At 38.4% G+C, this 20,443-nt stretch overlaps 1 protein-coding gene across 4 annotated transcripts in view; it reads right to left on the reverse strand.

Annotated features, from left to right (window-relative positions):
* METAP1 (methionyl aminopeptidase 1) overlaps positions 1 to 20,443 on the reverse strand; it is a 78,749-nt gene that overhangs the window by 18,813 nt on the left and 39,493 nt on the right. For all 4 annotated transcript variants that reach the window (XM_045792280.2, XM_045792289.2, XM_045792270.2 and 1 more), the window contains exons 3-10: positions 19,431 to 19,543; positions 18,215 to 18,275; positions 14,065 to 14,156; positions 12,808 to 12,891; positions 10,498 to 10,636; positions 8,858 to 8,989; positions 5,213 to 5,356; positions 1,294 to 1,359 (exon numbers count right to left, since the gene is read on the reverse strand). In XM_045792280.2, coding sequence (XP_045648236.1) covers positions 1,294 to 1,359; positions 5,213 to 5,356; positions 8,858 to 8,989; positions 10,498 to 10,636; positions 12,808 to 12,891; positions 14,065 to 14,156; positions 18,215 to 18,275; positions 19,431 to 19,543 — 831 coding nt within the window. The remainder of the gene's footprint in view (positions 1 to 1,293; positions 1,360 to 5,212; positions 5,357 to 8,857; positions 8,990 to 10,497; positions 10,637 to 12,807; positions 12,892 to 14,064; positions 14,157 to 18,214; positions 18,276 to 19,430; positions 19,544 to 20,443) is intronic.

Consider the following 20,443-nt stretch of genomic DNA (forward strand, 5'->3'; position numbering starts at 1 on the left):
GCGGCAGGATTTAACCTAGCCGAGCTACACTGAAGTATGGGCATTACAATCTGATGAATATCTGACCAGGCTCCTTGGAGAGTTATTTGCTTGTACCTGGAAATACCACATATGCCTCACCAACCAGGTGCCGGTTAATGAAAACAGGTACATGATGAAAACACCCCCCTCCAGCTTCTTGCCTTTCTCTGCTAATATACTTACTGCCCTTGCTACTGGCTGCACATGATCAGAACTTGATTCTCACTCCACGAGGATGACAAAAACAATACCTTACATCTGTCCAGCACTTTAAAGCACACAAGGTATTTTTGCTGCTGTAAGTCGTCTCGACCCTTACTGCAGCCCTGGGGAGTTGGCAGGTTCAAGACTGTCATTTCCATCTTACAGAAAAGGCAGCGAAGGATCACGTTATAAGGCAGCCTGGGGGCTGGATTTAGTGACTTGCTTCCAAGTCACTGCAATCTGGCAGAAGTAATGGGATGTCACTCCCAAGGTCAGGTTATAAAAAGACTGGAAGGATCCAGAAAGGAGGTATCCTTCAGGGAGGCCCCAGGACACACCAGCCCCACTACCATCACCTCCCTGCATGCCCTAATGCCAAAAGAGAACTGGCTAAGAAGAAAGGTGGGGAGAACATGTGAGCATCTGGGTGAGAAGGCCTAATCGTGACACCGGGTCTTCACCACGGCCACAAGCCTGCCACGGGGAGCAGTGACAGTGAGGGCATAAATGTGCCAGCACTATGTCTGGGCTGTGCTTCCACAGAACCTGGAGAGGCAGAACAGCTCCTGAGTTTAGAGTTGGACAAACTCTGGCACATAACTAGCTCAGTGACTGTGGACAAGGTACTTAACTTCTTCAGGAATCAGTTTACTCTTCTATATAATGGGGGCAGCACCTGCCTCCTAAGTTGTGGAGAATTAAATCACATACCTGTGTCTGCCTCAAAGTGAGTAGCTCTACCTCTTCCCTCCCCCGGAGCCCCCCCCCCCCGCCCCCAAGCCAGGAACACGTGACAGAGGCTCAAGATTAACAGTGCCCCCTCTGACAGCATCTTTTATGGAGGGGGACCAGGATTCAAGCACCTCAGCATCTCCTGACAGAATTAGCAGGCAGAAAATATTGCTTTCTTGCCAACCCTTACAATTCTGAGGTCTGAGTTTGAGATGGGACAAGAAGTAGAAATGAACCAAAAAGAAAATAAACAGAGCAGACTACTAATCTGATCGTGAGTAACCAAAAGTAAATAAAAATTCAATTAAAGAACATTACAGCATCCCTTTTTCTCACCTTCACAAATCATTGGCTCAATTGTAAATACGTGGCCCGCCTTCATCACTCCGACAGCTTTATTTTCTGAAATTAAAGAAATAAAATTCTCAAAACACAGCAAAAATTCAACAGTGTACTGTTGAACAGCTCACTGGCACGAGTACACATTGTTCACGAATGTGAGAGTATTTTTCAGGACCACCATGAAAAACACAACTATGAATTCAAGTATCCAGACCTGCCATCCTCCAAAAAAAGGCCAGAAGGTAGAAAGAGGGACAGACCTTTGGAGACAATCTCAGACAAAAATGGAGAACCAGTTTAAAGTTCAAATCAAAAAACAAGAACGGATGTGCATATCGGTGAACGAGTGACTGCATTTGCTCCGCCTGACCACCAGATGGCGAGGGCACCGGCTTTCCTGCTGCTCTTCGCGACCGTGACTTCGGTGATGAGGGACAGGTGTCCACAGGCCGCATCTACTAACCACCATTCTTCTTAGGTATGGTCTCACCTCACCCACGCATTTCTACCTCCACATCTTTCCCTGTGAACAGCTATCGTGCTGCTCTCCGCTATCTTCCGTAAATACACTTCCTGCAGATTCTAAACCTGAAGTTTGTACATTGTCATAAAATCTGAGAGGCAAGAAGCAATTCTGACTTTCTATTTCTGATCCCATGAACTTTCTTTCCCAAAGACCTGCAACTTAGTACGTTTAAAGAACTGGTCCTATTCCCCGGGGATATGTATATTTTTTGAGTGTCAAGAGTGTCAAGGGTGTCGGTGTGGTGTCAGAGAGAAAAAGGATAAAGGACTCTGGAGCCGAGCTGTGCCATCACGGCAGCACCGGCTGCACGGAGCCACTGAGCACTTGCAAAGGGGCCAGTCACAACGGTATCCGCTCTAAGCGTAAACAATGAATCAATCTCAAAGACAAAGTATGTGATACTTCTCATTTTTACATTGACTAAATGTTCAAATGCTGCCACTGGGAATGCAACGCATTAAATAAAATATACCATTAAAATCAGTTTCACCTATTTCTTTTTCCTTTTGAATACGACCACAAGAAATTTTTAAATTACATATGTGCCTCCTAACATATTACCAGCGGACAGTGCTGATACAGAGAACTCTAGTTTCACTCCTGTTTCCACCACTGACTCATTATTCTAGAAAAGTTACAGCTCCCACTCAACTTGACTCACGGTTTCAGTTTCTCAACCTACCTCACTCAGCAAATATACCTTATCTGATTGACTACACGACTGCAGACACTATGCTATGTACTTTTTAAAAAATTTGTACCTGCTCGACCATCTACCTCAAAGAATTATTGTAAAATAACCTTCTAAGTGTAGGGTATTATCGTCACTTCCCAACCATGATGACTTAAATAAAAGGGAATCACCCTAAGGGAACAAGGACTTCTCTTACATAGAAGGGGTGGAGTGAAGTTACACAACAATTTCCTAGTTCCACCTTCAGCTGGCTAGGAATATGGAGGGACAAGCCAAAGCAGGGATCATTTACATTTCAAAAGGTCTCTTCTGTACAAAGACTCCGCAGTTTCCTTTTACACTTCCCTAAAGTGATCAGAACGTATTTTAATTTACGTAAACCCAATTTATACTGGACTTTTCATAAATGTCTCAAATTTATGGAACAAGTATATTCCTGGTCCTTGCTTCTTTTCCCAAAATTGTTTTTTATTCCTAATTAAATGGTTTTATGTGTTTTACGGACGTTATCATCATCGACCCATATCCCTTTCTCCCATAAATTCTACCTTCTTCAGTCTCTCTTTATATAATCCATATCTAAACCTGAGATGTCAATTCAGTAAGTAAAGGGACTTTTTCTACCCCTTCCCCTACACACACTCTTTTTACACACGCATACACAAACATACATGGTTATCACTGTAATCGGACTAGCTATTTCCATTCTGTTAATGGAATGCACATCAGGTGATAACAGGGCCTACCAGGAAGGAATTAGTAAGTTAGTAACTTATTTTCTGTTGCTAATTTTTATTTCAAGTACAATTCACAGCTTAAATAAGAACTCTGTGGTCTGCTAATAAATGTTTGTTGATAATATATCAAATGCTGTTCTCTAAACTACTCCTCCAGCTTCTCCTGCTGAGAGGCTTCTCACTCATTTCCCTTTTCTTCACAACTACTGACACCTAGGATTTTCCAGCTCACACCTCAACTGCAGCAACTGTGCAACGGGCTGGCCAGCCTGACTCGCTCACACCTGCAATACATTCTAGACACCACTGCCAAACTTGTCTTCCCGAAATAGCAACTTCACCTTGTCCTTCTTCTGCTCAAAAATGTTTCTGCAAATCCCTACAGATGAAGTCAAATATCCTTGGTCTGGAACTGCCTACTGCTAGTTTTTAATACAAAATCTCAGCCCAAGCTTAACTTGCCTCTATTCAGTCTCAGCTTGAAGCATCTACTATTGATAACCTCCACCTGGAATGTTCTTCTTCGTCATCTTCTCCCCCAAACCAGAATTTCAACCATTCCGTATGTCTCCCACAGGACCTACACCCAACTGCCTTAGTCCTCACTAGGCAGTACAAAGTACAGAAATAAAGACTGCCTTTAGGAAGACAGAACCCAGGTACCACTCCTAGCCCTGGCATATATTTACCAGTCTGTGTGAACCTGAGTAAATAAAGTACTGCTCTAAGCACAGAATCAATCAATCAATCATTCTTTCTCTCTTTCCCTTCCCTCCTTCCCTCCCCCCTCCTTCCTTCCTTCCTCTCTCTTTCTTCACAATCTGCTCTTTAAAATAGGGCTAAAGGGGCGCCTGGGTGGCTCAGTTAGTTAAGCATCTGACTCTTGATCTCAGGGTCGTGAGTTCACGCCCACGGTAGGCTCCACACCCAGTGGAACTTCATAAATAAATAAACAAATAAGGCTAAGAAATTATTCAGAGTTGTGATGATCAAATGAAATAATGTATATCATCGTCATCATCATGGTCATTCTAAAAGTTAACATTAGGTGCTCTCCATGTATTCTCTCCCTCACTCCTAGTAACACCTGTAGGGGAGAAGCCATTCCCTACTTCATTGTTCAAGGTGAGAAAACCGAAGAACAAGAAGCTATGTGTGTCTACATAGCAATAACTCATACATACGTGTTAAATTCCTTCTTAGGTCACTTAGTGTGGGCAGCTTTCCTTTTTAGCACTAAATAGCAGACGTATTCCTGCATGCCTTAGGTCTCCAAGAGAAAAGGTTTCTGGAAGACATTAATTGTCCCACGCTTCCTTTGTTATTCTATCAAACACCGCTCAACTTGAGGAAAGATACTCTGTCTATTCCCCTGTACCTGACGTGCACTACGAAATCAAACCAAACCCAAGCAACCTCATTTATGGAATCAGAATAGTGATAGCTAGACCCACGGCAGAGGCGTTAGCTGTTCAGCAAAACTAGTTTACTTTTCTTCTGAGTACTCAGCTAGATTACACTTCCCAACCTCCTTTGCAGTTAGTGTAGCCATGTGACTGCATTCCTGCCAGTGAAAAGTCAATGTCAGTGATTTATGCCAGTTCCAGGCTGGTTCATGAAAACCTCCCAAACATAGCCCTTCAGGCCTCTCCTCATCCTTCCCAGGATCTATACATTAGAAGAGTAACCGAAAGTGACCCTGAAAGGTATAGGTTGACAGAAGCTGCGTCGCAGAATAACTGCCCTACCACCACCCCCAACAGTAACTAAACAACATGGTCTGGACTGTTACGTGAGCAGGACACAAATGTGTATTGTGTATGAGCAAATATACATTTGACAGTCCAATTATAACAATTTATAGATTAGTAAGTACAAAATGGTAGGTCCTGTTAAATGTTTGAATAAATATTAAATAAATGGCTAGCAAAGACCAAATCTTTGGATAGTACTTACTGGCATAATGGGGTACATTGGGGGCTGTATGAAAAAGCTTGTGGATTCCATGCCCACAATAGCTTCGAACAACTGAAAACCCATTTGCTTGGGCATGCTTCTGAATAATGTTTCCCAATTCTCTGTATCGAACACCAGGTTTCACTGAAAGGAAAAAAGAAGATTCATGACAAAGAGTAGTAATAATTTACATTTACTGGGCAATTACTATCTATGTGCCAGGAACCTTTCCAAATGCTTTATGTGCCTCCGTTGTATGCCTACAGGTAAACAGATCTGTACAAAACTTTCAGATGAGGAAACCAAGGGACAGAGATGCTGTACGCCAGTAAGTGGCAAAGCTGAGATTCAAACCAGGAACACCTGTACTCCATCCTTCGGTGTAGAAAAGGACACATGCGCAGTACTAAGGCTTTGGGGAGATGTACCTTTTGTTTTTTGAATAAACAAAACAATAGAAAACATGCATCTCTTCCTCTCCTTCTCTAAGGTCAAGTGTGCTACTCTTTTTTTTTTTTGAGAGAGAGCATGTGCACGGCGGGGGGGGGGGGGGGGAGGCAGAGGGAGACAGAGAATCTTAAAGCAGGCTCCACACCCAGTGCAGAGCCCAATGTGGGGGATCCCACTAACCTGAGATCATGACCTAAGTCGAAATCAAGAATCGGATACTTAACAGACTGAGCCACCAAGGCACCCCAAGTGTGGTAATCTTTTAAAGTGAACAGAGAGGTAAGAAGAAGAGAGCGCACTGGGAGAAAAAGGAATGTCCAGAAAGTAACTTGACTTGTCCTCGGTTTCAATCTGATAAACTTCTCAAAGAATTACTTCCCCTGGGGTTCTTTATCCCCATAAAAGTGATCCTAAAATTATTCAGAGTTGCCTCTGAACAGTCCTGGAGATAGGGTACAGAAAGATACTTCTTGGGGCGCATGGGTGGCTCGTGGTGAAGCGGCTGCCTTCAGCTCAAGTCAGGTTCTGGGATTGAGCCCCACGTTGGCTCCCTGCTCATCAGGGAGCCTGCTTCTCCCTCTCCTTCTGCCCCTCCTCCCTACTCGTCCATGCTCTCTCTCTCACTCAAATAAATAAATTCTTCAAAAAAAAGATACTTCTTACTGTATACTTCCTGCTCTGCTTAATTTGCATAGCTTTTACCACTGTTTCAATAAAAACCAAAACCAACGAAGTGGTTCTCTTTCTTGTCATGGCTCCCTGGCACTGAGGCCCCAGGAGCTGGGCCCTGCCAGGCTCCTGGGGAACCTAGCCATGGTTCTGGGGGTTCTCAGACCCCCTACAATTTCCTACTCTGCCCACCTGACTTCCAACCTCAGGTTCAGGTACAACGTATCTTCTCCAGCCAAACAAATCTCTGGGCAAAAAGGTCCAGGAACCATTTCAATTAACATATACTCCTAACTATATGTCCCAGCTTAACTTTGGGGGGGGGGGGGTGGGATGTTAATAATTTTGAGGAACCATGCTGACTTTCATAATGATTTGCTTGTATTCCCATCTGAGACTTCTTATCAGCCCCAGTCGTGGGGGAGGAAAGCAAAATTTTAACCCACTTTGCACAATTTACAACAAAGAAAATCCCTGTTCAAAAATAATGAGAGAGTAAAAGAGAGAAGATTCCTCCCTAATTCTCAAATCCGAGGCAATTTTCATGCCAAGGATGCACCTCATTAAAATCCGGAGACGTTTCTGGCTGTCACAAGGAGGAGCGCAGTGCAACTGGCATCTAGTGGGGAAGGACCAGGAACGTGGCTAAGCCCCCTACAAGGTACAGGGCAGGCCCCACAACAAAGAATTCCCAGACTCAAAACGCCAATGATGTTCAGGCTGAGAAGCCCTATTCTAGGATAATTTCCACAACGGTCAAGCTCTCCACTGGCTAAACCACACTGAGCTGCCAAGTTAATAGAAAATAAAGGGCAAGAATGATACACACAAAGGTATTAATAGCATTTTCCAGAGATTAAGAATTTTTGTTCCTTCCTGGCTACTGCTACAAAGACTTTGGTTTCTGATAGTTTCTTGGCAAGTTTTATTCCTGTGTCTTCATAAAACAACACTTTCGGTGTCTGGTTATTTCAATCAACTCACAGAAAAGCAAAAAGGACATAAGCATTGAAGACATTATCTGGCAGAAACCCTAAGAGTTGTTTTAAACTACAACTTCCACAAATGAGAAACTAAACACTAAAGAATATTAGTTTTTAAATAATCAACAATAGGGATGCCTGAGTGGCTCAGTCAGCTGAGCGTCTGCCTTCAGCTCAGGTCGCGATCCTGGGGTCTTGGGATCGAGTCCCGCATCAGGCTCCTTACTCAGCGGGGAGCCTGCTTCTCCCTCCGCCTGCCATTCTCCTTGCTTGTGCTCTTTCTCTGACAAATAAATAAATAAAATCTTTAAAAAAATTTAAAAAACATCAACAATAAGTAAAAAGAAATCTCATACACTGATACATGAGAATATCATGTTTTCATTTATCATTCCTCCAACTTTATTAGTAAAGATCTCATCATCTCCCATGCACGTTAAAACAGACTCAAAACAAAAATAACAGATCTACTTCATTAGAGATAACTATGTGTTTGCCAAAGAACCTGGTCATGTCCCATACTTTGTTGATGATATATCAGGTTTATTGTGTGGGAAGGGGGAGGCGGGTTCAGATAATATACTGAACAACACAGCTAAAATGTGGGCTTCAACTGAAAAAGTTGTTTGCACTCAAACTGTCCTTTTATAACATTCTGCTAGCCATTCCTTCTCTCTCCTCATAAGACAGTATTAAAAAAAAAAAAAAACTGTATGAGCTATCTGTATGGACAAAGACAGCCTGAGTAAAATCCTACAGAAATACATTTCTACTCAAAGGTATTATTTACCAAAAAAAAAAAAGTTATTATTCACTATAATAGCAAGACACCTGGAAAACACCAAATTCTAGTAAGGGAATAGCTGTAGAAATTTTTGTACAGTGGAATATAACATGTAGCCATTAAAAGAAGGGGGTAGACCTATGCACGCAGATGCACACGCTAATTTGGAAAAATCATAAAGATCCTACTGAGAAAGTACCAAATTGGAGAATACTAACAATACTATAACTCCATTTACCCTAACTAAACACATATGTACAGGTATATGTGCTGTGTGTCTGTCTGTCTGTCAATGCACAGGGGAGAAAAAAACTAAATGCTGAAAGTAGAAAAAATGTAAATGTTAAAAAGTAGGGGAAAAAAGATATAAAAAGGAAAGAGGAGAGGTAAGTATAAAGATCATTCCTTTTTCTCTCATCATCTGGCATCTTGTTTTTTTTATAATGAGAACATCATACTTATGAAAGAATTAACAAGCAGCAAACCGCAGTCAAGAACTATACATTCCTATACACGCCTCATTTATCAGCCAAAGAAAAGGCAGATAAATCACAGAAGAGATAAAGGATGACAAGCAGTCACGTGGTCCACCTCATCAAGAGAGTCCCAAATCACCCGTAAATCCAGCACCGCTAAAACCCCAAGCTAACTCAGGGTAGGGCAGAGGCGGAGCTGGCGGGGACAAGGAGTGCACGAAGGAGCCAGTGAGGCCCCAACAACACACAGCAGCTCCAGCGGGTGCCCAGCACGGACACTGACCTGCGTCGATGGCTTGCATCAGGCACTCATACGTGGTCTGCACCAGTTTCCGCGCTCCCTCATCCACATCTCCAACAAAAAACGTCTCATTCAAGTCCCCGTGATAACCATTGCGATAAAGAGTGATGTCCACTGCAAAACAACGTACAAGTAAAAAGACCACATTTGTTTTTATTTCAGAACAGAAGTCACTTCTCCAACATGACAGCATCAAGCAGTTTCACGAGCAAGACACTTTCTGCAGTCTCCAAGTAGACGCTACGGGATACAGAGTGACTTCCTGAAAGACACTCCCTGCCTGAAATGCAGCTAAACTCACTGTGGATAAAAGTGAGGGGTCATGCAGCACAAGCCAGAAGGCGGGCTTTCAGACGTACAGTAGTAATCAGATCATGTGTGGCAGAAGAAATGCACTGAGGAGACATTCATGCAACATCAATAAGCCACATTAATAGCATTAAATGGGGGACTATGCTACATTTTGACATTAAAAAGAAAATACTGCTTCCACTTACCATCTTCGACAAGTTTTTTCCTCCCCCTAGCACATCCGTGAATAGAAAAACGTGCACTCTTCTACACTTATTTTTCAAAGACTCATCTGCCTTCTCCTTATTTGTGAATATTCATCCCTCCCGTTGTCTCCATAGTTAAGAGGACAGGCTACTAGTACACAACTATAATACACTAAATGTGTACCTTAAAATAGGATTTTTAAACCATGAATTTTCAATCAACCTACAATATCACAATACAGTGTGTTGGATAGCATGACACATACATCCCTGAAAAACCACAGACGTTATGCATGTAACAAAAATAAGACGGTTTGTACAAAACACAGGGTTGGGCAGAGCACTCAACAACTACGAACAGACACCCTAACTGTTACAACCGGAACAAGAAGTGTCGGTTGTCTCCACTACCGCTCCCAGCCGGCATCGCGGGCAGTGCAGTCCCGGCAGCCTTTACCGCTTGGGCTCATGTTTCCCCGTCTGATACATAAGCCTTTGAAGATAACTGATTACTAAAGAGACCGAGTTCATCAATATTAAAAATACCATCTAGGGATGCCTTCTTTGTCGGTATTTCTTTTAATCACAGAGGGAAATATCTTGGCAGCCCCTTCCTCTGCACTTGCAAGATAGTTTAACACAGTCGTCCTTAAAGCCACCTTCTGAACTTCTTACATCAAGGTAAGGACTTCTATAGGATTTTAGCTTTTTTCTTAGGGTCTTCAGGTATTACTAAAAACTTCTCCTTATCTGTAAGAAAGCCTGCCCTGATCTCTTCGAAATCATCAGGACGAAACAGAAAAGGGGGGAAAAAACCCCACTTGAATTAACATTACTTCCACATTTCACTGACATCTTTCACCTATTTATCAATCACATACGATAACTGGCATTAAAGAAATTCATGCTGTACCAAACATATATTAGAGGTATCTTAAAAGCAGTATCTTAAAATCATAAAAAATGTTTCCATAGATTTAAGATTTCTTTTAAACTTTAAATACAAAAAAAAGGATAAGTTAAAGATAGGAAGCGAGTGAACAAAACAGAAGTCACTATCAGACTCCCAGAACTTTGTTATTGCTTCACTGATGGGGACAAATGTCACACTTGCGTATTTCTTACCATTAACAATATCACCTTCTTGCAAGGGCCGTCTGTCCGGAATCCCATGGCAGATCACCTCATTCACTGAAGTACAACAAGACTTCGGGAAATTATAATAATTCAGGGGAGAGGGATAACAATTTCTTGCAATACATGCCTATAATAAGTTAAAATACAGAGAAAATAATTTGGACTGTGCAAAAGAAAAAATTAATCAGTATGCAATTAACCAGATTTTTTTTAAGACTGTTTATTTATTTAGAATGAGAGAGTGTGCGAGTGGGGAAAGGAGCAGAGGGAGAGGAAGAGGATCTCAAGCAGACTCCGCAAGCACAGAGCCCAATGCGGGACTCAATCTCACCACCCTGAGACCATGACCTAAGCCGAATCAAGAGTCAGACGCTCCATGGACTGAGCCACCCAGGTACCCCAATTAGCCAGAATTTAAAATTTGAAAAATGTGAAAAAATTTGTTGCACAGATGCTAGTGAACTTAATATTTTAGAAAAGTAAATATTATCTTAAACGATATATACCAGACTGTATGCAAACTACTTTACTAATAATTGCAAAAGAGCAAATTCACATATTACAAATATTTACAAATACACACAAATGATATGTATATGAAGATTCTAGTTTAGAATTAAGTACTCTTTATTAAAAATATATTACTTAAAATAAAGATAATATTTAAAGTTAATATTAACATGTGCTTTTAATGTAATTATAATATTTTATATAACAAGCCTATATCCCTATGACCAAAAAAGAAATACCAACACAATTAAGAGATGATAAAGTACTTCCAGATACATTTTAATCACTACATTCATATGGAAGAACAAAGGAATTTCTAAGAAAATGTTCTGGTTTTCCTTAACAAGTCTTATTTTACTTGAATGTTTTTATACAGTGGGAGTTATAGCATACATGATTTCTCTCTCCATATTGCCACACAGTCTTCAGACTAATAATTTCTAAATAGTTGCATATAATAAGATTTGTGAAATACACAATTTTACTCGCAATTCCACTACTGTTGGAAATTTAAATTAAGTTTCCTCAATTACAAAAAATGTTACATCCAATATAACTACAGGCCTGTCACTCTCCCCTTATTTAATGATATGCTTCCATACGTCTCAAAGCAAGTATAAACAGTAGTTTACACAGCAAACTGTCTTGATTAAAAATGCCAATTCCATCACTTACAAGGTGTATCTAACACTGGACGAGGTAATTAACCCCTGCCTCAGTTTCCTTTCCTATACAATGGAGACAACAGTGATACCTACTTTGTAGAGTTGTTGCCAAGATTAAATGAGTTAGTAAAAGCAGAATGTAAAAGAGCACCTGGGGGCACCTGGGTGGCTCAGTTGGTTAAGCATCTGCCTTCAGCTCAGGTCAGGATCCCGGGGTCCTGGGATCAGGGCCCAAATCGGGTTCCCTGCTCAGGGAGGAATCTGCTTCTCCCTCCTGTGCCTCCCCCATTCACACGCACAGGCGCGCACTTTCTCTCAATAAATAAATAAATAATTTTATGAACATTTTGATGGCTCAAAACACACTGTCAAATTTCCTTTCAAAAAGGTGGTCCCAAATTACAGTAGCACCACCACGTAAAAGAGTACCAGCTTCATCTTCTCCATAAATAAACATCTTCAAAATACTGAACTAATTCAGTAGGTCTTCATGATTTGCATTTTATTACCACAGCAGGTTTAATCAGTTTTCCAGGTGATTTATTAACTAATTATGGCTCTTCTCTTGTGAACAATCTATTAACATGACGTGTGCATTCATTACTACTCATGTACTAAGGTTTCTCCATGATGGAGAGGCAATCTTTATATAAAAGATATCCCTATATCATACTTACTACAAAAATTTATCTACTTATTGCTTTGATATGAAAGGGAACATTTTTCTACTAATCTAGTTTCAGAAGTTATATTCTTCTTTATATCAGAATATTTAATGTATGTAATGGCATGATTTATTTAAAGCACTAGTATTAAAAAAATAAAAGCACTAAAAATTTATAAAATTATCATTTTATAAAAACTAAACTAAAACACTGTAAAATGTGAGGTTTTTAGAAACAAGATATTTCAAGCTTGCCTCAGACCTCAAAATCACAGATATTTAAAAATGGGAATAAAGACCTGAATATTTTCTATATTGAAATAAAGTAAAAATCTGCTTTCAAATTAGCTATGTTAATTTAGACATTACTTAGGACATTCAGACCTTAAGTTTACTTAATTTTTAGAAGCCTGAAACATCTAATAGTGTGAAAAACATTCTCAAAAGTAAAGTTCTTACTAAGTGTACAGCATGATCTATTTCTTCAGTAGTTACACCGGGTTTAATCATGCCAGCGGCAATGTCCAACACTTCTCTAGCAAGCTGTAAAAGAGAAACATTTAATACATTTAAGAAGAAATGAATCAGAAACAGAAATCAGTACCCTTTGTACCATCTCAGATTTTGTGAGAGATTTGTAAAACAAATCTCACCCTGAGTATTATAATCTTGAATTTTCATTTTAAAACCATTCACATATCTAATGTCCATCAACAAATAGATGTGTGTATAAATATATAAATAAAATTGGGCTAACTAGCTTAATAAGCAAGCGTGACTGACTTCTATGTGAAAATGCATATCCTAGGAATCTAAACAATAATCAACTGATGGAAGTTAAGTCTTCTCACATTTTTATACTTCCTAGGTACGGTAGTCTCCCACTATCTGTAGGGGCTATGTTCCAAGACCTCCTGGATGCCTGAAACCAGACAGTACCAGAACCAACATATACTATGTTTTTCCTCTACATACAAACCTATGATAAAATTTAATCTATAAATAAAGGACAGTAAGAGATTAATAACAATAATAAAACAGAACAATTATAACAATATACTCTAATAAAAGGTACATGAATGTGCTCTCTTTCTCAAAATAGCTTACTACGCCGTACCCACCCTTCTGGGGATGATGTGAGATGATAAAATGCCTCCATGAGGAGATGAAATGAAGTGAATGACACAGGCATTGCGATGTAGCGCTGGGAAACTAACGACCCTCTGAGAACACATCAGAAAAAGGACCGCCTGCTTCCAGACTCTGGCTGACCACGGGTAACTGAAACCGTGGAAAGCGAAACCACAGCTAAGGGTGGGCTACTGTATTTCGTAACAGAGGCTTTAACTTCATGTTATATAAAGCCTTAAACTTTGCCCTATGTTATGATGACTTGTGAAAATAAAACGACAAAATATCATAAATACCTGGTTCTTAAAAAAAAATACACTGGGCCAAAAACCTGACTGCCAACTAAACTAGGTTACCTGCCATATTATTTTTCAAACAGGCTATATCTGAGCTATCGATGTAGAAAACAATAGTTCCATAAAACTATATGCTAACAATAGTTTAATGAAAAGCAAGTATGGCTCACTATCGTCTCACATGTAACATTAGCTACCTTTATAAATCAACAAATCACTGATGTCATGTCTAATTATTTCATGTCCACTTAAACATATCTTACCCCATGGGGAAAAAAATAACTCTTACCCTACATACAAGTCGCATCCCTTCTATGTCTTCAGATGAGAGTAATTTAATTTGAGAAGTACCTTTAAGAGCCTGTTCAGATTCAGACATTCCTGAAATATCAGTAAGAAAAGCCAAAATGAATGGAAAGATGTAGTATTTATTAGCATAACTGTCTTCCTGATGACACAATAATCGTCAAGCCTCATTATTTCACACAACAGTATCTCATCATTTGGGAGGGCCAGGTCAGATATTTTTAAAAATATTTTCAACATGAAAACGAAAGTTGCTAAACAAACTGAAGAAAGAATTCTAAAGAACAAACTCCCAGATCTATCAGGAATCAGTCAATATGGAATACTTATTACATGACAGGCGGTAAGCTGATAAGGTCAATGAAGGATTCAGACTTAAAGAGTACCATACAATTTACAAACTGCTTTCATGATCATCAACTGATGAAGCAATTATATACCAACAACTGATGAACCAATTACACTCACTGACTTTTTTTAAACAAGAACCTAAGTCAGTGTTGTGGACCATGAGTAACATTTTTTTAAGTAAATAAATGGAGGAGAAGATATTAGACTAAATCATATAGAGTAGGAGTAAATGCTGTTGTGGAATGTTTGTTAATTTATACACATACATACACACACACTCACACAGATCATGTTATAAAATCCACTTCTTGTTCTAGGTCATAGGCAAAAAAGTTTGAAAAATACCTCCCTAAAAATCTTCACTAATAAAATTAGCTTAATTCAAGTTATTCATACATTTAGAAAGTGTTCGGCCAGTATAATAATTTCAGAATTTGACAAAAAAGAATATAATAAACCATAAACTAAGCTTTTTTATAAATGATATAAAAATCCCAAATAAGATATTATCAAACAGAATTCAAAAAACATAATAGAGCATGACTTAAATGAGATTCATATTGGAAAGGCAAGGATAGTTCAATATTACAAATCTATTAATATAATTCATCAGAGCCACAGATTAAGAGAGGAAAGATAAATGACCATCATGAAAGATAATTCTGATAACACGGCCAGCTATCACCTTAACACGACAAACACAAATCTCAAGTTAAGAACCATCATGGAATGTCCACTTGTCAGGAGTATTATTTAACAATGTTCTGACGGTACTAACAAACATAATTAAACAAGACAAAGATGTATAAAACTAGAAAGAAAAGAACAAAATCCTCATCATTTTTAGATATGATTACGTGTCCCTAGAACTAGGGAATACATAACAAATGACTAGAAATAAGAGTGCAGCAAGCTGGCAGAATATCAGATAAATACATCAAAGTCAACTAACTTTCCCCTATACAAACCACTGCTAGAAAATACAGAAAATACCATTCACAAGAGTAACTAAAAAAGATAAAGTATCCAGGAATAATCTTAACAACAACAAAAAAAACCTAATGAAGAAAAATTGAAAAGGCCACTAAAAGACATAAAAGGAGACAAAAGAGAAAAACACCCTATTCTTGGGTAGGAATACTCAATACTGTAAAGATGAGAATTCTTCCAGTATTAGTCTATAAATTTAATGCTATCCCAATAAAAAATGGCATCAGGATATTTCCGGGAACCAGACAAACGGATTCTAAATTTCACATGGAAAAAATAATAAAATAAAATAAATTTCACATGGAAAAACAAACATGCAAGAATGCCAGGAAAATTCTGAAAAAGAGGAAAGGTGGGGCAACAAGGCTAACCAAGTATTAAAACACTATATAGCAATAATAATTAAAAGAATTTGGCAACAGCACAATTAGACAAATGGGTTAATGAAACAGCTTAGAAACCAAAAACACACCCAGAGTGTGAGAATTTACTATAAAGACATAGATTACATTTTAAATCAATTAAAAGACAACTGATTTGTTTAAACACTAGTGATATGATAAATGAGATATTCTTCTGAGAAAAATTGAGTTGCATCCCTATTTAACAACTAATAATAAATGATAAAAGGATAAAAAAAATCTTATCATACACAAAAAGAGTGAAACCATGAACAGTGGAAGAGGAGAAAATCTTTTTCTAGTATCTGAACCAAAAAGGTCTTTCTAGGTCATAAAGCCACAGACACCTTAAAAGAACACACTGATAAATTTTATTACAGAAAAACATTGAAAGTTTGTCATAAATGTAATGCTACAAAGAAAAATGTAAATGTTTAGTTGGGAAAAAAACATTTATAGCATAGCACATACATCAAAGAATTATGTTTTAAATATAGAAAGAGCGCTTATAACTCAGTATAGAAAAAAACTACAAATCTAACCAGGGCAAAAAAGGCTAAGGATATAAACAGATCAAGAGGGAAAAAAAAAAAAAATACAAATGACCTTTAACATATAAAAAGATGCTCAACCTTACAACTGAAAAATATAAATTATAATAAAAATCAGCACAAATCATAAAACTTGGCAACATTCTATACTGGGGAAGATATAGGAAAAGAAACCCCCACATGTTTTTAATGAGAGTAACAAATGGCAAAATCTCTGAAATTTGCAGTACCTCTCAAAATAAAAAATGCATGCATCCTTTGATCTACCTATTTACTTCAGGCAATTAACCTACAGAAATAACCTCACATGTTCACAAAGATGTAATTATAAGAAGAGTTACTGCAGTCAAATTGTTAAGCAAAAACCTGGAAATAAACTAGCCATACATTAGCAGAGGCCTGGTTTAACAAACTATGATGCTTCCACACAATGGAATACACCTCAGTCACTAAAAAGAAAGAGGTGGATTTACATGGGTTTATACAGAATGTTTCCAAAAAAGATTAAGAAAATATAACAAGGTGAAAAGGGGTATACAGTTTGTTCCTTTTGTGTGGAATTGGGGGTAGGGTATTTATGTGTGCACACATAAAATATCTCTAGAAAGTGCCCCAAAAAACTGTTAACAGTGGTTACCTCTGGGGAGCAGGACTTACTTTTCACTGTATAACATTTTATCCTATTAGAATTTACCTTGTCTATGTATTTTTTTAAACAACTTAAAACTATACTCAAGAATATTAAGTATAGAGTAATGAAATTATACATCCTTAACAATATTCTGTCATTCAGACTGTCCTGTCCTTCAATTCAGCTGAAACTGTGGAGTTTAACTAAATCTTAAAATTATATTTATGGGGCGCCTGGGTGGCTCAGTCCGTTAAGCGGCCAACTCTTCATTTCGGCTCAGGTCATGATCTCAGGGTCGTGAGATTGAGCCTGGAGATGGGCTCCGTGCTCAGCTGGGGAGTCTGCTTGCGGATTCTCTCTCCCTCTCCCTCTGTCCCTCCCACTCTCCGTGCACACTCTCCCTCTCTATCTCTAAAATAAATCAATAAATCTTAAAAAAATAAAATTATATTCATAAGAAGTTATACACCTCCCCACTTCTTAGAGAACAAAGCAAAGGTAACTTAGCTTAGTAGATTAAACCACAGAAAAACGCTGATACTCAACATTTTAGACATGCAAAATCAGTAATCTCACATAGTCCAACTTAAGCTATGTATGCAGACCCTAAAATCAGACTGGTCCACTACCCTGTGCTGCAAATTACCTATCTTCTCTCCATATCCATCAATAGCTATGAAATGGAGAAGACCATGGAACCCAACTCAGGAGTAGTCAAAGTATTAAATGGAGAAAGGAATGCACGTAAAGAAGTAAGCACAGTGCCTGACACAGAGTCATGAAAAAATAAGTACCAGTTATAGAATCATAATCATCCTATTTCTATTACTGCTACAGCCCAGAGTCTTTAGTTAGGCATTCAATCAAGGCCTCCACAAGCTGTTTTTTATCTAAATAGATACTACATAATTGAGGTAGGAGGACATGTTAAAATCAAAACAATTTTTTAATCTAGAATTTGCCAGAACAACACAAAATACTTTATGTTGAATGTAGCCGTTAGCAGCTACATAAACAACGTTTTCAGAATTGGGTAGATTTCTAAATGGAGGAAAGAATCTTTAATTCTTGCAAATGTTCTCGGAAAAACATGTTTACATTTACTGGAAATCCAGCACTGAAAAATTTCTACCAAAAAAAACACTCCTTTCCTTTGCAGTAGTCACCAAGCCCACAAATTGAAAAATGAAGAATCAGCACAGAATTTACCTAAAGGGTGATCAGCATAATCTGGTCTTTGAATATAACTTGGCACTGGCCTTGTTGGCATCTAAAAACATCAAAGAGGTTAGTTAAAACCAATTCAAATCTGAAAGTAACTTTCATTATTAAAATTTGCTAACAAAGAAAAAAAAGTAGAGGAAAAAACACTAAAGATAAAAGTTCATTCGTATCATATAAAAGGAAAACAAGTTTTAAATGACCTCTTAAATATCATACCTATTTCATGAAGACTAAGCTTTCCTTTCCCAGACTAATGCCACTTTCTGAGGATATTTAAGAAAGAAGGAGAGCGGACAAGTTAGGATTTAAGATGACACACACAGCAAGGTGCCCATGTTTGCTACAAACAAACCAGCAAACCAAAAACAATAATAAAATCATGTCTCGAAGTAAATATACATCAGTGTGCTCCTGGTCATTATCTCTGGAGGTAGAATTAAAGAGACTTTCTCATGTTTTTTGTATTTTTCCAAATTTTAAAAAAATTAAAGATACACTCCTTTGATAAAAAGAAAACCATCAGTAAAGCATTTTTAAATGTTTAAGGATGGCAAACAGATGCCAACTTAAGTCGATTCCTATGTTAAGATTCTTGAGGTCCACCTGCCAAGAACATAGGAAGGGCTGGGAGTGGCAGAAAAGCCGTATCTAAATTAAGGTGGAAATATATCCTGCTTTAAAAAAATGAGGAAAATAGTAATAGACACCATCACTTTGCTGCCCAGAAAAATACCTATTCTACCTCATTCTTTTTAAGACTAAAGAATTTTTAATTCTTTCACCTAAAATTTTTTCTGCTTTGCCCATGACTGTCAATTATCCTAAATTCTAAGTAATACATCATAAAACCTAAAGAGCTAGAATGCAAATTTAATCCTGATTATATGATTTATAAGTAGAATATAAAACATTTGGATCATTTTTAGGAAACTGAAAATTCTGAAAATCGGTTTAAAAGAATGTAAAATTTTGGGCGCCTGGGTGGCTCAGTCAGTTAAGTGTCTGACTTTGGCTCAGTTCATGATCTCAGGGTCCTGGGATTGAGCCAAATAAGCAACAGCAGGCTCCCCCACTCAGTGGGGACTCTGCTTCTCCCTCTCTTCCTGCCCCTCCCCCGCTTATCCTCTCCCCCTCTCTATTAAATAAAATCTTAAAAAAAAAAAAAAAAGAATGTAAAATTTTTATTACCTTATTTACTCACCAGTGGATAATGTGGTCTGAGTTTACCAGTGTATCGATAGCCTGCCCACGGATCAGTGTTGATATCACCTTCTACAGTCCAGGAAGACACTTCTCGCTTGGCCTTTTCATCTTCTAGGAGGTGGGCAGACAAGAAAAAAAAGAGAAAGAAATACTTCAGTTGTCAAGCTACTGAGCACCAGAATACTTCATCACTTGTTTGGAAATCTAGCCCTGCAGCCCAGGCATAAACATCTAGCAAACTTCCACCCTAACCTAAATCAGCTTTCTTGCTATGTTCACAACCCTATGACTCCTCAAAGATCTAAAGTATCTTGGGAGAAAAGACCCAAGCTAAAGATACTATAAGATTTTACACAATATCAAATAGGAGTAGCTCACAGAACTCCTTTCCCAAGAAAATGCTAAATGTATTCTCTCTACAATGTCAACTTACAGGAAGCCCATTTTTTGAAATATAAAATCTAAACCTAGGCAAAACTTTCCAGCTGAGAACAGATGTTATAAATGTATTCTGTGCTCTTACTGAAAGAACAGATTCTAAATAATTCCACAGCAAATTTAAAGTAAAAAACAAAAATTTCCCACTTAGCTGACGAATAGCTTTCAGACCAGTATTTCAGAATGCTTTGAAAATCCTATAGTCATCATATGCCTTTTTTCAGAAAGGGAGTAACAGAAGTAGGAAAGTCAAAGATAAGAGGAGGGTGGGGCGCCTGGGTGGCTCGGTCGTTCTGTTGTTAAGCGTCTGCCTTCGGCTCAGGGCGTGATCCCAGAGTCCTGGGATTGAGCCCCATATTCGGCTCCTCTGCTGGGAGTCTGCTTCTCCCTCTCCCACTCCCCCTGCTTGTGTTCCCACTCTCGCTGGCTGTCTCTATCTCTCTGTCAAATAAATAAATAAAATCTTTAAAAAAAAAAAAAAGATAAGAGGAGGGAGATCAATAGAAAATTACTGAGAACTCAGTAGAAAAATTAACACACACACTCTTACCAGGCTAGTTATTAATACATGTT

Source organism: Ursus americanus, chromosome 8 (genome assembly GCF_024610735.1).
Source record: "Ursus americanus isolate L20-20 chromosome 8, mUrsAme1.1.p, whole genome shotgun sequence".
Taxonomy (NCBI): Eukaryota; Metazoa; Chordata; class Mammalia; order Carnivora; family Ursidae; genus Ursus; species Ursus americanus.